The 17,536-nt window shown below is 34.9% G+C and overlaps 2 protein-coding genes across 3 annotated transcripts; both read left to right on the top strand.

Annotated features, from left to right (window-relative positions):
- Positions 1–652: 652 nt before the first annotated feature.
- LOC114405889 (3-phosphoshikimate 1-carboxyvinyltransferase 2-like) lies at positions 653–8,878 on the top strand. Of its 2 annotated transcripts, XM_028368406.1 has the most exons (8): positions 660–1,243; positions 2,108–2,352; positions 2,711–2,864; positions 3,499–3,713; positions 3,793–3,910; positions 6,179–6,389; positions 8,221–8,282; positions 8,367–8,878. In XM_028368406.1, the coding sequence occupies exons 1-8, from the start codon at positions 887–889 to the stop codon at positions 8,583–8,585; spliced, it is 1,581 nt and encodes a 526-aa protein (XP_028224207.1). In that variant the 5' UTR covers positions 660–886; the 3' UTR covers positions 8,586–8,878. The 2 variants fall into 2 exon arrangements, with proteins under 2 accessions (XP_028224206.1, XP_028224207.1); XM_028368405.1 differs by having other exon boundaries at positions 653–1,243; positions 8,221–8,878.
- Positions 8,879–12,248: 3,370 nt separating this feature from the next.
- LOC114405888 (UDP-glucuronate 4-epimerase 3-like) lies at positions 12,249–14,720 on the top strand. The gene has a single exon (XM_028368404.1). The coding sequence runs from the start codon at positions 12,921–12,923 to the stop codon at positions 14,235–14,237; it is 1,317 nt and encodes a 438-aa protein (XP_028224205.1). The 5' UTR covers positions 12,249–12,920; the 3' UTR covers positions 14,238–14,720.
- Positions 14,721–17,536: the final 2,816 nt, after the last annotated feature.

The raw sequence follows: 17,536 nt of genomic DNA, 5'->3' as shown, positions 1-17,536 counted from the left end.
AATCTATAATTAAATGAAAGTATAATTTTTAAATTATTAATACGTTAAAATTATTGTTTTAAAATTTGAATGATCATATAGTAATTTTATTTTATACCAAGTCCCAACATTTCCTATTTTATTCCACTTTTACCAATAAATTTCCTCATAAACACTTATAAGAAAAAGAGTAAGTAAAGAATAAAATAAGCTTTTCTATAAACTATAAACAAATTTGTATAAACTTTCTTATATTAGTTTTTCTGAAAACTAATTTTAAATTATACATAAATTGAATTTACTGATAATTTTTTTATTTTCTTTTTGTATAAGAGTTTTTTAAGAAATTTGTTCAAACATATTTTTATGACATGTCAATGCTTGAGAGATATAAGGTGAGTTAAATCATAAATGATTAAAGGAAAATAAAAGAAGAAAAAGATAATTAATTTAATTTTTTATTAACATTCTAACAAATTAACATTATATAAATAAAAATAATATTTCAATAATTGGATCAATAATACTATTGTTCTTAAACACCAAACCAACCTTCCTAAAGTCCTAATCTAATCCAAAAGCCATCATTCATTTTCCTTGGTAGGTAAAGTTCCAAAACCTTTACCAACCTTTTCACTCAATTATTTTGGTGTAAGCAATTCGACATGTGTTAGTGTTAGTTGGCAACCAAAAACCCCTTTATGTGACTCACTCAATCCAACAACCTCTCACACCACCAACCCCCCCATAACTCATAAGGCCAAAACCATTTCTCACAAAACCCTTCATTACACACATTATTATCATTATCACACACACAAAAAACCTCTCATTTCAAAGAGAGAGAGAGATTTCACAGACCAAATTGCAGAGGACGACAAAGTTCACAACTTCAAGGAAAATCGAAATGGCCCAAGTGAGCAGAGTGCACAATCTTGCTCAAAGCACTCAAATTTTCGGTCATTCTTCCAATCCCAACAAACCCAAATCGGCGAATTCGGTTTCATTGAGGCCACGCCTTTGGGGTCCCTCAAAATCTCGCATCTTGGTGAACAAAACTGGAAGCTTTATGGGAAATTTTAATGGGGGGAAGGGAAATTCCGGCATGTTTAAGGTTTCTGCCTCCGTCGCCGCCGCCGCAGAGAAGCCTTCGACGGCGCCGGAGATCGTGTTGGAACCTATCAAAGACATCTCGGGTACCATCACATTGCCAGGGTCTAAGTCTCTGTCCAATCGAATTTTGCTTCTTGCTGCTCTCTCTGAGGTAAAGTTTATTTATTTATTTATTTCTGTATCCAAAAATGTAAATTGTTAGTTTGTTAATTTTTGTTAGCAGTGAGAGTCGAACTATTTGGCTTCTTTCTTAGTCATCCAACCAACCTTATATCTCCAAAATTTATTTATTGGTTTTTTTTGGGGTTATGTGGTTAGGAATAGGAGTTTGATGCGTGGAGTGGATTTTGAATATTTGATTTTTTTTTTTTTTGTATTATTCAGTGAAAATGAAGCATCTTGTCCCATGAAAGAAATGGACACGAAATTAAGTGGCGTATGATTTAGAATGATGATAGAAATGTGTATAGGTGGTTTTAATGTGTAGCAATAAGCATATTCAATATCTGGATTGATTTGGACGTTTCTGTATAAAGGAGTATGCTAGCAATGTGTTAATAATGTCTTGTTAAAAGTATGGATGGCTAAAATAATCATAAAAATCGAGTGGGAGTAGTATACATATCTACAGGAAATGTATTAGGTGAGGCATTTGGCTTCTCTATTGCGAGTAAGGAACAAGTAATCTCAGTTAATGTGAAAATCAATGGTTGATATTCCAATACATTCATGATGTGTTATTTACGGGAACGCAATATTGACTGTTGATTTTATCTGCAGCTGAGATTATATACTATATCCTTCCAAAGAAATCTTTGACTCTTGATTATCCAAGTATGGTTGTATTACCAATTTTAGCTCTAGAAGATAATCCCTCCCCCAAAACACAAATTAGAATGGTGCTGCAAGTTCCGTGTTACTTTCATTCTATTATTTTTATAACTTTTAATTATTTAATAGATGTCTTGTTTGGCATAAACTATAATTTATTCTGTTTTTTTTTATTCTTATTTAGGGAACAACTGTTGTAGACAACTTGCTGTACAGCGAGGATATTCATTACATGCTTGGTGCATTAAGGACCCTTGGACTGCGTGTGGAAGACGACCAAACAACCAAACAAGCAATTGTGGAAGGCTGTGGGGGATTGTTTCCCACTATTAAAGAATCTAAAGATGAAATCAATTTATTCCTTGGAAATGCTGGTACTGCGATGCGTCCTTTGACAGCAGCTGTAGTTGCTGCAGGTGGAAATGCAAGGTCTGTTTTTTGTTTTGTTTGTTCATCATGATCTCTGAATTGTTCCTCGTATAACTAATCACATCAGACTATGTGTTCTTCCTCCATCCTGTTATAATCTAAAAATCTCATCCAGATTAGTCATCCTTCTTTAAATGAACCTTTAATTATATCTATGTATTTATTTAACATGTAAATTAGCTTGTCAAGTCAAAGTCTAGCATATAGATATACTGATTACACTCTGAGGAATGCACCTGAGGGTCTTAATCATGATCTATTTCAACCTTGCCACTTTCTTCTTTTATTATTAGATCACCTATCATGATTACTGGTTTGAGTCTCTAAATAGACCATCTTGATGTTCAAAATATTTCAGCTACGTACTTGATGGAGTGCCCCGAATGAGAGAGAGGCCAATTGGGGATTTGGTTGCTGGTCTTAAGCAGCTCGGTGCAGATGTTGATTGCTTTCTTGGCACAAACTGTCCACCTGTTCGTGTAAATGGGAAGGGAGGACTTCCTGGCGGAAAGGTATGGTTTGGATTTCCATTAGAATAAGGTGGACTAACTTTCCTGGAGCAAAATTCTAATTTATACCCTGTTTCCCCCTCTTTAGAATAAGACACTAAGGGTATGTTTAGGAGTTGGGTTTTGGCGAGAAAGGGAAGGGAGGGCAATTTTTTTTCTAATAAATATTCTTTAATTTGATAAATTTTTTAAACGAAGGAATATGAAGATAGATTAGCATAACTTAATGTTTTAATCTTTTATTTATTTTTATAAATATTATATACCTCTATTTAAAAACAAGATATTTTTCCTCCATTCCCTTTCCCTTTAAAACCTCAGTTCCAAATATACCGTACTTGAATTATATTTTGGAAGGTGTATTGGTTGGAGACCTTTCCTTTTCAGAGGTTATCCCTCACCTTTATTATAGCCTTTCTACTCTCTTAATGAGTTCATTGTGCATTGAGTCATTGAACTTCCTGTGAAAAGAAATTGTTTACTTTTCTTTATTTGTTACCTACATCCTTATTCCTGTTTTAAAAAATACTAAGTTTTCTTTTAGTTATGCCTTCCCCTCCTTATTCTCTCCAAAGAAAATATAATAGCGAATGTTGGTTTATCCATTGTGAATCTTATTATCCTATTTCACATGCAGGTGAAACTGTCTGGATCAGTTAGCAGTCAATACCTAACTGCTTTGCTTATGGCAGCTCCTTTAGCTCTTGGCGATGTGGAAATTGAGATTGTTGATAAACTGATTTCTGTTCCATATGTTGAAATGACTCTGAAGTTGATGGAGCGTTTTGGAGTTTCTGTGGAACACAGTGGTAATTGGGATAAGTTCTTGGTCCATGGAGGTCAAAAGTACAAGTAGGTTTCTATGTTTTAGCATTACATCACTTTTTAGTATCCAAAATGCAATGAAATCAAAACTCATGTTTTCTATCAGGTCTCCTGGCAATGCTTTTGTTGAAGGTGATGCTTCAAGTGCCAGTTACTTCCTAGCTGGTGCAGCAGTTACTGGTGGGACTATCACTGTTAATGGCTGTGGCACAAGCAGTTTACAGGTATTCATGCTTGACACTATTTTCTATTATCTTTTATTTTATGGTCTATACTGTATCATTCCTAATTCAACCCCCTTCTTTTCTCTTTCCCCTCACTTCCAAAAAAATAGAGCTTATCATTGTATTCTTAATAGCTCTTGTATGTCCTTTTTCGTCTCTTGAGCAGATTCTACCGTGATTATCCTTTTTAGTAAACTTTTTTTTTGTGTGTCTTTTAAATAATTGATATCATCATATGAATTCACACATCATCTCTATCCCTTCCTCATTTTATTATATTTCATTAACAGTGATAAAGATAAAAATAAATTGTCAAGTAAAGCAAGTTAGCATGTCAGATAATGATGCTTCAATTGCAAAATTGGTGAAAGCTTGCACAGTACATTAGCTTTGGTGACAATTGTGATGTAGATAGCCATAACCTCCCATGCAACTTATTATGTTGTTTGCTTAAACTTCTTTTGCACTTAAACACGGATTAGAGAGAGTGAGGATGAACAATAATAACAGACACAAAGCTTAGTTTTATACCACCCGGCACCCAGTGGTGAAGACCAAGCAGTATGAGTGAGATCAATGGCAGCATCTGATTGAAGCTTCTTGTGGTATTTTTGGAGATGAAATCCGAGGCGAATTAGGGCATCTGGCTCAACAATAGCCATTGGTTCAAACTTGCTTTTAATAAAATTGATTACAGAATCAAATTCTTGAGGAAGCCTTCAAGAACTACATCATGATGTTCCCTGTGCAAAACAGGTTCACCGACAAAAGAGAACATCTACAAGTTCCTTTACACATGCCAAAAATTCCTCAACTGAACAATTGCCAAGAGTCATGTTGCGAACTTCAGGTTGGAGTTGACGAAATTTGGTGCATGTATGATTCTGGAAATGAGCATGAAGTTTTTTCCTAAGCTCATAAAAGTGAATGCAGCCAAGAACCCTAGATAGGATTGAATCGGAGAGAGGCTTGAAGCCAAGATAACAGCAACTGATCTTGCTGTTCCCATGCTGCGTAGGACTCATTGATTCTACCAAGATCACAATCTTCTGTGGTGAGAAAATGAGGGTGAATTGTCAACCAATAAAGAAAATGGTGAAGGCTGAGTCTTGATGATAGGCTTGATTTGCTTGCGCTGAAGAAGAACGTTATTGTTGTAGAGTTTCTCAGTGATTGTATGAGAGTAAGTTACAGGTGCGATTGGAGATGACGGACTTGTGGTGGGAGGAGGGTAAGTGTTAAGTGGTGGAATGCGTATCAGAGGTGGTTGCCCAGCCAAAGAAGCTGGTTGCGGTGGAGGAGGTGGTGGTGCAGTGGAAGCCATGGGTTTTGATGCTTTTGAGAGAAAACATACGAAACTGAACTGTAAACTTTTGTATTATTGATTAGCTGATTTGGTAGTACAAGAGAGGAATATATATACAGTTTTAATGTAACTACCTAACCAAACATGAGGAACTCTCCATACACAGAAAGACGTATACAAAGGATAACAGACAAACAGAAACTTAGATATACTCATACAGAGAAGAATTACAGGATGAATCTGAGAATTTTAATTGGGAAACTGAGGAAAATAGCAAGGGTTTCAGAATTCATTTTGACGATAGGCAAATCATGGACTTAACTTAGACCTCAAGGGTACGCTTGGGAGTGGGGGTTTTTAGAGGGAAAAGGGAAGGAGGGCAAACTTTTAATTCCTAATAAATATTCTCTTTTTTGATTTTTTTTTAAATAAAACAAATAAACTTATAGATTAGCATACACTTAATGTCCTAATCTTTTATTTATTTGCATGAGTTTTTTTCTTTTATATTCTTTCTGTTTCTGTTTTCTTTCTTCAGTGTCTCTTGTCTTTCCTTAATTCCTTATCAATACCTTGTTTATTTTTGAAAACTTAATTTTCCTCATTTTTTTAACTTATAGGCTATACTATAGTATGTATAACTATTCAAATAAATAGTAGAAAATGTTTCAAATATTCCCCAGAACTGTTTCAGTGAACAAAGTTCAAGCCAGAAAAAAGAAGTATATCTTCTTGTGAAGAGTAGTCTCAAGTGGTTAATTGTCAAATTGTATCATTTTAGAATACAAAATTAGAAGTGGTTTGATTAGTTTATACGAACGATTATTTAAATAGGGTTGATGATGTGGTTAATTACTGATCATATGTGAAGACTGTGAGTCGATGACCAGCCCAGTGCAGTCATTTTAAATTCCATTATTTTTTAATTTGTGCTTATGTTAAACTTTGTCCTTCTTTCAAAGGGAGATGTAAAATTTGCTGAAGTTCTTGAAAAGATGGGAGCTAAGGTTACATGGTCAGAGAACAGTGTCACCGTTACTGGACCGCCACAAGATTCTTCTGGTCAAAAAGTCTTGCAAGGCATTGATGTCAATATGAACAAGATGCCAGATGTTGCCATGACTCTTGCCGTTGTCGCACTATTTGCTAATGGTCAAACTACCATCAGAGATGGTATGGTTTAGCTGTTTGTTTGTGTTCAAGAGCTTGTTTTAACAAATTGTTTTTTTTAATTATGGTTAATGAAATTATTATAATTACACTAATATTGAAATTGGATCACTAACCATGTGAAATGCTTGAATTTTTAGCTTGAAAACTTCTTTTGTGGACAATTTTTCTTTTATCTATGGATTGTGGGGCATCTATGTTGTTCCTTTAAGCTTCGTACAACCTGGTCTGTGGGCTGGTCCAGTCCTTCTTACTCATGACAGTCTTTTGCAGTAAACTGGTTAAACTTGGGTGACCTGTTGACCCACCCTGATTGGCCTGTTCTTTTTAAATAAAACTTGGCTACTTATAAGATTTCAACATGATACTTGAATGATCACCCTTACTCTAAAGGCCATTATCTGTTCAGTTATGTTCTTCTTCTTCTTATTATTTTTAATTTATATTATTATCCAACGATCTGATCTTTGAACATGATGCTGGACAATCATCAAAGCTAGTTTGGTTACATCATATAATACCTTTTTTTTCATATATTATTTTTCCCATAGTATATTTTTGTGTTTTTTTTTTCATACAATATTATTCTGAAAAAAACTTGTTTCGTTTTTTTCCTGGCTTGAATGCTATTTCAATGACTGGGCCTTATTATTTTCTGGTTTAGGTTATACAACTGTCCTCCAATTGACTTTTGAATGCTTCAATAGTTTTCTTCTTAATCATGGAAGGCACTAGAGTGCATATTGAATATGTTAGAACATGGAAGGCTTAAATATCTTTTTAGTCTTTGCAATTTAACGTTTTTTTGCTTTTAGTCCTTGCAAAATTATAATTTTTTTTTAGTCCTGACTAATTATGTTTGTTTTGTTTTTGAGGGCGAGCCCTGGTGCAGCGGTAAAGTTGTGCCTTGGTGACTTGTTGGTCATGGGTTCGAATCCGGAAACAGCCTCTTTGCATATGCAAGGGTAAGGCTGCGTACAATATCCCTCCCCCATACCTTCGCATAGCGAAGAGCCTCTGGGCAATGGGGTAGAAAAAGAAGAATGCTTTAGATAACACTTTTTTTGTTACTGTTCAAAGCACTATCTAAAGTGCTTTGAGGACTAAACACAAAACAAACATAATTTGCAAGGACTGAAAAACAAAAAAATAATTTTGCAAGGACAAAAAAACAAAAAAAAAAACAAAATTGCAAGGACCAAAAATATATTTAAACCAACATGAAATTATGGTATAAAACCATTCATATGTCTTCATCTAATAGCTTAAGCTTTTGGGATAGTTGGTTAACAATATGGTATTAGAGTCTTATGATTTTTAGGTGGTCTTTGAGTTCAATCCTTGCTGCTCCCAGTTCTAGTTAATTTCTTTTTGGTCCACTTCAAATAAAAAGTTGAATTTAAGGGTAAGGCAGCTGGACCTGCGCATTAATCATGTGTCAGGCTCAAAGGGCTTTTGTATGGGGGGCATGTTTGGAATATAATATAGAATCATTCATGTGGTTTCACCTATCAAGGACAACTCTAGTTTTTGTCATACTTGTATTATTACAGTGTCTAAACTAGACATGATCTTTTTCCGGAAGGAAATTTAACTTAAAAGGAACTTAGATGCTTCTTGTTCTGTGATCTTTATTTGTTTATTTTTTCCAATCTTTTTAACAATTGAAAGGTTTTAGTTGTATCCAATCTTTTTATACATTTGGACTATCTACCATATCATTTAGCAAACTTGTTTGCTGCTCAGATTCTCCTTTGGACTATCTACCATATCATTTAGCAAACCTGTTCACTGCTCAGATTCTCATTTATTCTTTGTTTCCTCTATTTTTCAGTGGCAAGTTGGAGAGTTAAAGAGACTGAGAGGATGATAGCAATCTGCACAGAACTCAGAAAGGTGAGTGTCTTGCTAATTCCTTTATGGTTTCGATATTACTGGACTTTTTACATCTCACTGACCTACTCTGTCTTGGTATTTCAGCTAGGAGCAACAGTTGAAGAAGGTCCTGATTACTGTGTGATTACTCCACCTGAGAAATTGAATGTCACAGCTATAGACACATATGATGACCACAGAATGGCCATGGCATTCTCTCTTGCTGCTTGTGGGGATGTTCCAGTAACCATCAAGGATCCTGGTTGCACCAGGAAGACATTTCCCGACTACTTTGAAGTCCTTGAGAGGTTCACAAAGCACTAAGCATTTTGTACATTGAGTAGGAAGAGAGAGAGAGATAAATACTCACAAAACAGTGAGTATATGCATGGCTTGCTTTTGTTTCTTAACATTCCCTTGTAAGAACTTGAGATAATTTGTATTGTTGGAAAGAGCTATTGATTCTGTTGTATCAAAGTAATTTAATTTCCAGTACAGACTTGGCTCTATTCCTCATATGTGGTGGTGTACATTGCATCTTTGCATTTGATCCCATTTCTATTGGGATAGGACCATACCTTTTTTTGTTTATTATTCAAGTCAAACTTAGCAGATAATATGTGGTGACCAGAAAATAGTCTAGCTAGCAAATAGACCTGTGATTGCATGTTTGAATTCAGGACTTCAGGACATTTAATTAATGAGTGACAATGTTAAAAAGCTCGCCAACAGGAGTTGACACATCTGATTGAGTCTTCTATTAACACTAACTGTAACTTGAGTTTGATTATCAGATTCCTCCTGTTGGTAGGTAATATGTAAATTTCACTATATATTTACCGAGGTTGGTGGTCTTACTTGACTTTGAAGAGGTGAGTGTAATTTAAACTTTTATATCAAAAAAAGATTGCTAAAAGCTTGAGTGGCATGCAACAAATAGCAATGAAAGAATGACTATGGCCTTGGGAACCAAATGGCCACGTACCACTTTTCCACCAACTTGAGAGCCCTGGTCCTGGATGATGCCCCTTTTTTTTTTTCATTTCTTTGACAATAAAGAAAGTTCTTATTCTTGGCAATTGCAAGTCGTTTGTGGAAGTCACATGAAATTCACCATAGGCTTCATTGTTCAAATCCTTTAGTCACTAACTAAAGGCTGGACCTATGCAAGAATTTTGGCTACTCTTATAAATGCTGTGCGGCAAAGACTACGGAAAAATATAAATTATTGCATATCTAGAGGTGAGGTTCATTGCTCCCATCCATTTTTCCAAGAACTAAAATATATATAAATTATTAATATGATATTACATTGAAAAATAATATTTTTCTTTTAAATATGTGATCATAAGTTTAATTTTAAGTCTATTCATACGAAAAAAATATTTATTAGAAAAGATTAATTTATTAAATGGATCTCAATATTTTAAGAAATTAACTTTTAGCTCTCAACCAACAGATGATTTGAGTTAAAAAAATGTATATATAAACTATTGCATATCTGCTGATTTTTGTTTGTAACACCAATAAGTGGGCATTTTACTAAATCCATGTGACAATGTACTGAATGTTTTAGAATACAGTCTGGTTTGATAATAAAACGTGCATAAAGTCCAGCTTATGTTAACTCTTAATTCATGGAAAATGATGATATGCGAATTGAAAGAAAGAAAACCATAATGTAAGTGCAGTTTTCTCTCTCTTTTTTAATATTATTCAATATCAGATTGCACATGGGAAGGGGTATTGGCTCATGTGGGATATTAGTTTTTGTCCCTTACCTAAAAAGAGAGAAAGAGAAAAATAACAATTTAAAAAGAGTACCACCGCTACCACCTTTTTCGCTTTTAAATTTTTGTTCTGTTTTCACTACTCTTTCATGCGTTGTTTGTTGGCTTCTGATAGTGACGAATATGATATAATGATTTTATGTTGGGAAAAAAGTGCCATGTAAATTCTAGAGATTGAAATTTTAGCATCAAATTATTTATTTTATCACCTTTTAAAATTTGTTGCATGTGAAAGAATTTGAAGCTCTCCAACAAGGAAATAACACTTCAATCCTTAGAGTCATCTTCTAGATCCCAAAAGAATGTGATGTTTATACACATTAGTATATTATATATATATATATAGGGTTTATATTATATTAATGAGTGATGTACGAGGACGGTGGTGACACTACATGGCCAAAACAAGTGTAATATAATTATTTTTTTTCTCAAGTATTACTCTATCCTTGAATATTATTAGTCTTAAATCTTCAAGCACCTTGTAAACGAAGCAATCTTGTCCTGATCCTGTGATAGGTCTACACTAGTCCTTACGTGTACCTAAGCACATGATAGTTTGCTGCCCTAACATAAATTGTAGCATAAGGATTCTTGGGGAGATGCTTTTGCCTTCAGTTTCAAGTTTGTTTACACTTTCATGTTGTTCTTTCAATGCATTTCTCTTTCCTTTCTGGACCCCCCCTCTCTTTAACACGCGCGCACACAAAAACAAGTAGACAATAATTAATACTACATGGCTTCCATTAAATTGGAGTAATTACATACTACATATGTTTTGTGAGTTTCTTTGTTTTTTTTTAAAACTATGATTCGATTGAAAGTAAAAATGACTAATCCTTGAAATACTGAGATACATTTAAGAGATTAATCTTATATTTTTCTATACACATAAGTTAAATCAAACTTTTAAGATATAAAATTATCTATCAATTATGACACATCATGTTGGTAGTTTTATTGAATTTATATTTACACAAACAATTATTATAAAATAATGTAGAGCCTTGTCATTAAGCTGAAGTTAGGATTATAATTTCATGCTTTGATTTTGATTGTACGTTTTTCTGTTTTTATTGTAAACTGTTTATTTTATTATAATTTGTCTTGGGGTGCCATGATCTTTAGGGAGCACCGTACAAAAGAGCAAGAGGACAAGGATACTACTAATGCTAGTAGATTCCACAAATTCGACCTTAGGTAGTTAGCTATGACAAATTAAGCATGGTAAGAGGAAAGAGGTGGAGAAAAGTAAGAATGAAAATATATAACAAATTGTGATTGAATTTTTCCTTGCTTGAATGGAAACATTTCAAGATAAGCCTCAACTTCTAAGTAGAGATATGTGAAGAGAAACTTAGGATTTTCTCTCTCTTTATAATGGTAAATTACTCAGCCTGTTAAATGATTCGTTGTCGTAAATGAATTCGATGTAAAGGGAAAATCAATAAGTCTCTTCAAGGAAAAGTTATATCAAAGTATCATATACTGCACTTCATGGCTAGCGTTTACTTCGATTATAAGAAACGCATGTAGTTAATGAGCAAATCAATTATTTGAAATCAACTAAAGTACAAATAATTTTTCTCCAAAACCGCTCAAGTTCACATTGAAAATAAATAAACCAATGCATATTAAGGAGTAAATCTAACCGTGTTTCATCCTGTATGGAGTATATCATAGTATTAATAAGGTACTATGAATTTAGATAATTAATAAGGTACTATGAATTTAGATAACTATTGACTGTTAAATTTAGGGGTGTGTTTTACTATCTGTTATTCAATTGCTTTATTTAACACAAAATTTAGTAGGATTTTCAGCCCAAATTAGTAAAATAGAAGTTTTACGGTTTTACTCTACAGACTTGAATTGAGATTTCTAATTTCAGAAATCAACAATTGCGGTCTTGATTAACTCTAATTAAACCTTTTAATCCCAATCTTTTTTTCCCCCTCAATTCTCTGAATTAAGACAATCAAAATTTAAACTCACTAAACTCACACGCTTTCCCATGGTAGAGAAATAAATAGGGAGTCCCTTAATAGCAAAAGCCTCAAAATTCAGAAAATCTCATCCATTGCATTTGCACATTCAACAAACCACCCATTATTATGTTCCCTTAATAAATCTCACTTAAAAAACCCTCCTCACCCATAATTAACCCAAAAGGAAGTTTCCTCCACACAAAATATATCCTTAAACAAAGAGCCTCTATAAATCTATTTTAAAAACCCCCCCAAATTCAAGGATCTCCAGCCAATCAAATTAGCATATTTTGCATCTTTTACTACCCACCCCACTTGCATTGCATTTCCTCATTGAACAACACCTTTTGTTCTTACAAATGGAGGAAACACAAAAAGTGCTACTCAAATGCATAATCCTATTTCATTAAATTAACCTCTTAATCCCCAATTTCTCCCATCTTCTTCTTCGTCAACATTTCCTCAAAATGTTCCATCCCTCTCTCTTTATGATAACATTCTTTAAATGTTGAAACCTTTTTTCTCTGTAAAACTATAAACCCAAAAGAGAGACCCATACCTCCAAGAAACTAGAAGATTCCCATTTCCCACATACAAATATTTCTTCTTTTTTTTTTAAAGAAAAAAACTAACTCACCAAACCGAGTCCCTTTTGATTTTCCCCCCTGTTCTCTCCATCACTTTCCCAAATCTCAGAAACAAACCGAACCAAACCACCGCCACCATTATAACACACTCCTCCCTTTGCAAACCCTAGAAAACCCAACAATTTGGGGGGAACCTCAACCCAATCCCAGAAACCAAAATCGGCCTCGCAATTCGTCGAAACCGAGGAAGAGAAATCGTGGGCACCTTTCAAAATCCGAGAGTTCCCCGACAAAATGTCCCAACTGAAGCAAATGTCGCACATAGACAGTGCCCCTCCGACCCCAGGGAAGTTCAAGATGGATAAAGCTTCGTACTTCAACCGCGTGCGGTGGCACACCTCGCTGGCGAAGCTCGCAGTGTGGTCCTTCGTGTTCCTGGGCGCGATCTTGATCTTTTTCCTCCGGTCGCCGGCATCGTCTCCGGTCCCGGCGGACCTCTCCCGGCGGTCCCTGCGAACCTACAGCTGGGGCGGACCCGTTTGGGAGAAACGGGTCCGGGCATCCGCCCAGGTCCGGTCCCGAAACGGGTTCGCCGTGTTGGTCACCGGCGCCGCCGGTTTTGTAGGCACCCACGTCTCCGCGGCGCTTAAGCGCCGCGGTGACGGGGTGCTTGGACTTGACAATTTCAATGACTATTATGACCCTTCACTTAAGCGTGCACGCCAGGGGCTCCTGGAGCGCAATGGCGTGTACATAGTTGAGGGTGATATCAATGATGAGGCACTCTTGAGGAAACTTTTCGAGGTTGTGCCTTTCACTCATGTGATGCACTTGGCTGCTCAGGCTGGTGTGAGGTATGCCATGGAGAATCCTGGCTCTTATGTTCATAGCAACATTGCTGGTTTTGTGAATTTGCTTGAGGTTTGTAAGAGTGTGAATCCACAACCTGCTATTGTGTGGGCCTCTAGTAGCTCAGTTTATGGACTCAACACTAAGGTTCCCTTCTCTGAGAGGGATAGGACTGATCAACCTGCTAGTTTGTATGCTGCAACCAAGAAGGCTGGTGAGGAGATTGCTCACACTTATAACCATATCTATGGTCTTTCATTGACTGGATTGAGGTTCTTCACTGTTTATGGTCCTTGGGGTAGGCCTGATATGGCTTACTTCTTCTTCACTAGGGATCTTTTGAAGGGGAAGCCCATCCCTATTTTCGAGGCCGCGAATCATGGAACCGTTGCTAGGGATTTTACTTACATTGATGATATTGTGAGGGGTTGTTTGGGGGCTTTGGATACTGCGGAGAAGAGCACGGGGAGTGGGGGGAAGAAGAGGGGGCCAGCACAGTTGAGGGTGTTCAATTTGGGGAACACTTCGCCGGTTCCGGTTAGTGATCTCGTGAGCATTTTGGAGAGGCTTCTGAAGGTTAAGGCGAAGAGGAACATAATGAAGTTGCCGCGGAATGGGGATGTGCAGTTTACTCATGCCAACATTAGCTATGCTCAGAGTGAGCTTGGGTACAAGCCGACCACGGATCTGCAGAGTGGTTTGAAGAAATTCGTGCGGTGGTACCTGAATTACTATTCTGGCGGGAAGAAAGCTGTTGAGTGACCTGATTCTTTTAACCATGTGATATTGTCTTTTGAATTCTTGTTCATTATGATTCTTGTGATTGTTCCTTAGCGTTTCTCTGTTCGTTGTACGATCACCGCGTTTCATGTGTCAAGGATGATGCCATATAAGGAGGAGGAAGTAGGAACCTTGCTTCCTGCACTGAGGAAGTTTTGTTGTTGGGGGAGATTAATGCCTAGGCACCGATTTGCTGTGTCCAAGAAAACCAGATACATCATATTCTCTTTTATTCTTTTTCTTTTTCCTGAATGTATTTGTTGTAGTTTTAGAAATGTAGCATTCATGACTGATAGAGCATATGCTGATTGGTGGCAGTGTATAATAATTGTTAAGAAAAGGTAGTAAAATCACACAATAGTTTGATTTCCGGTTTTTGGACTGAATGAGTCAATAAGACATGTATTTTATTTGCTTATGTAATTTTTCACATATAAATGGACTCCTGTATTAATAATTCTTGCACAGCTCTACTACTTTGTGATCCTATTGCTAACATTTTGGAGGTGGCTCTGTGGCACCCTTTCTTCTGTAAAAGCCAGTCTGATTGTATGTGTTAATGAGTATATTATTAGGAAGTTCTTGAATGTTATTGCAGATGCTTGGCTTTGTTGATTGATTAATGGTTTGTAAGTTGCTAGATTTGTAACTTTCTTTTAATGCTTTGTTACCATTTGAAGGGATTAGTTTTTGAAATAATTTTTGGAATTAACTTGGAATTTCATAGCATTTGGTCTCTTGTTATCTATAATATTCTTGATGGATTTTCATTGCCATTTTCTTTTTGCTTTGCTCGTGTCACTGTCCACTAATAACAGTTCTATGTAAATGTGTGATTTATTTCTGTTAAGGACTTTCTTCTAATATGTGTGCTTTTCCTTTTCGTTTCCATTTTCAATCTAATCTTTCTAAGTGTAACTTTTCATTTTGAATACCATTTTCTTTTGGTATAGATTTGAAGTTTTGCCTTTTTTGATATAGATTCTACAGAGTTTAGTCTGAGAGAGATTGTTTTGGTATGAGGTGTTGCTTCCAAACACACTGTTTTTACTGGATTTCTTAGAATCACCTAACCTTTGTTTATTTACATTTATTTAATGATAAATTGCCATTTATAGGAGTAACGAAGACCTTCTGGTAAAAGCAACGAGGTTCCTACTTTTTACACATATTAAGCATGTCATTGTTGACCTAAATAGGTGAGCGAGTTTTAATATTTAATAGTCATCAAGATTTAGTGTAGCTGGAACTTATTATCAATTGTTGTACTGCCCATATTGTTTTGGAAATATTTATCACATTAGCGTTATCACTACTCATAATCCTTGCAATCGGTTGAAGACAAAGTATATTGTAATTCTGAAATCTCAAGTTGTTCTTAAGTACTCTATAGGGTAGTTTTGGTGAATTTTCTATTAGAAATCACTGATAGACTTAAACTGCCTGTTATGTTCAACCAAGAAGGTAAAATGCATGGTCCCTAACCTCTTAATTTCCTGTTAATCACATATGACTGTAATGTTCGTGTATTAAGCTTTAGAAATTCAAAATGTTTACACATAGAAACACATAATACAGAGAGAAATTATTACTATTTTTTTTTGCCTAATCCTATAATTTAATTTCGGGTATAATTACAAATCATGAACTAACTTTATTCACCTTATTAATATTTTCTCATTTCTAGATTAAGTTCTTAGATTTAGTCAAGAAACCTAATCCTATTAAATTCAATTAGATACATTAATTATACACTTTTTTTAAGATATTAATTATACACTTGATCATTTCCTTGTACCCATTCTTTGCAACTCGTACATTCAATTTAAATTTTCTTCTTTCCTAAACTAAGGATATAAAGCCGAATTATATACCAAAGTATCAAAATATTATGAATCAGGTAAATCTAATAAAATGCAAACACAGATTTCCATATTTGACTGATTATAAACTTCAAATGGCTAGAATTACTGATAATCTTTTTTATAATGCTGTTGGCCATGGGACTTGCTAGCTATATATATAATAGTCATCAATGGACGTGCCAAACACTCTCGCGTGGAAACTTCCTTCCAAACTACCTTTCAACCTTTTCTAGAGAGGAAAATGAATGTCCAAAGATGCGGTTTTGTACAAAGGAATTCTAAAATCGTTGTTTTTTTTTTTTTTTAATCCTTTGGTTCATCAGAGAAAGGGATTCCGATTAATTTAGAATACGATCGAAAAGTAAGTAAATTTAAATTAACAATTATTTCTGTTAAGAATTAAACTTGGGTAGTATTCGAATGATTCAACCTAAACTTTAACATATTAATTATTTGTACTCAATCATTTGGTTAAATGATTGTGGCTTGGGGGCCATATTTGTGGAAAAATAGAAGCAAGGTGCGTGATGTGTATTTCATGTGGAATATCTTTATGAGAAACTACCCTGCTGACTTGACTCTGACTGATATACATACTACCCCATCCTGCAAGTTCATTGAATACCTTGCTATTCGGTCGCTCCTCGAAACCCGTTTTCATTGCAATCAATAATTAATATTTAATAATTGTCAGCTTCATTGCATTCCAATCTTTCTACACATTGAGTTTGAACATGTAAGCACTTTGATTTCAGCTGGTAAAATTGGTGGGGACAGAGTTTGATCAAACCAAGTTAACATTCTTGAATGCATTTCTAATTGTGCTGTCATAATATTTATCACATTAGCGTTATAACTGCTCATAATCCTTACAATCAGTTGAAGACAAAGTATAATTGTAACTCTGAAATCTCAAGTTGTTCTTAAGTAGTACTCAATAGGGTTTTTGGTGAATTTTCTATTAGAAATTACTATCAGACTTAAACTGCATGATATGCTCACCCAAAAAGGTAAAATGCATGGCCCCCTAACCTCTTAAATCACATATGACTGTAATTTTCATGAATTAAGCTTTAGAAATTCAAAATGTTTAAACAAAGAAACACATAATGCAGAGAGAAATTATTACTCAAATGTTTCTTAGGATATGCTAGGCATAGAGGTTTAGAAAATTAAAAAGAAATAATTGGTAGATCGCAAGGTTTCAATAGTTTTAATACTGATTCTGATTTTAATTAATGTATATGAAGTATATGGTTTTGAACTCAAAGGATACTAAAAGTAAATAAAATATGAGCTTAAACACAAAAGGTTCAAAACTGATTTTTTTAAGGTTTAAGCTAATTTTAGGTGTCTAATGTGTAAATGAAGTCCTTTGCATGTAGTTTATACTAAAATACTTACATGCGTCCCAAA

Source organism: Glycine soja, chromosome 3 (genome assembly GCF_004193775.1).
Source record: "Glycine soja cultivar W05 chromosome 3, ASM419377v2, whole genome shotgun sequence".
Lineage (NCBI taxonomy): Eukaryota > Viridiplantae > Streptophyta > Magnoliopsida > Fabales > Fabaceae > Glycine > Glycine soja.
The sequence above is the reverse complement of the archived record's forward strand: the minus strand, read 5'-3'. Positions and strand labels throughout refer to the sequence as shown.

Excerpts from the sequence above, each read along its gene's own strand:
- LOC114405889 (XM_028368405.1), top strand. The coding sequence starts at position 887 with ATGGCCCAAGTGAGCAGAGTGCACAATCTTGCTCAAAGCACTCAAATT. Across the intron at positions 2,353-2,710 it reads GCTGCAGGTGGAAATGCAAG|CTACGTACTTGATGGAGTGC; the intron begins GTCTGTTTTTTG and ends AAAATATTTCAG. Across the intron at positions 3,714-3,792 it reads CATGGAGGTCAAAAGTACAA|GTCTCCTGGCAATGCTTTTG; the intron begins GTAGGTTTCTAT and ends GTTTTCTATCAG.
- LOC114405888 (XM_028368404.1), top strand. The coding sequence starts at position 12,921 with ATGTCCCAACTGAAGCAAATGTCGCACATAGACAGTGCCCCTCCGACC.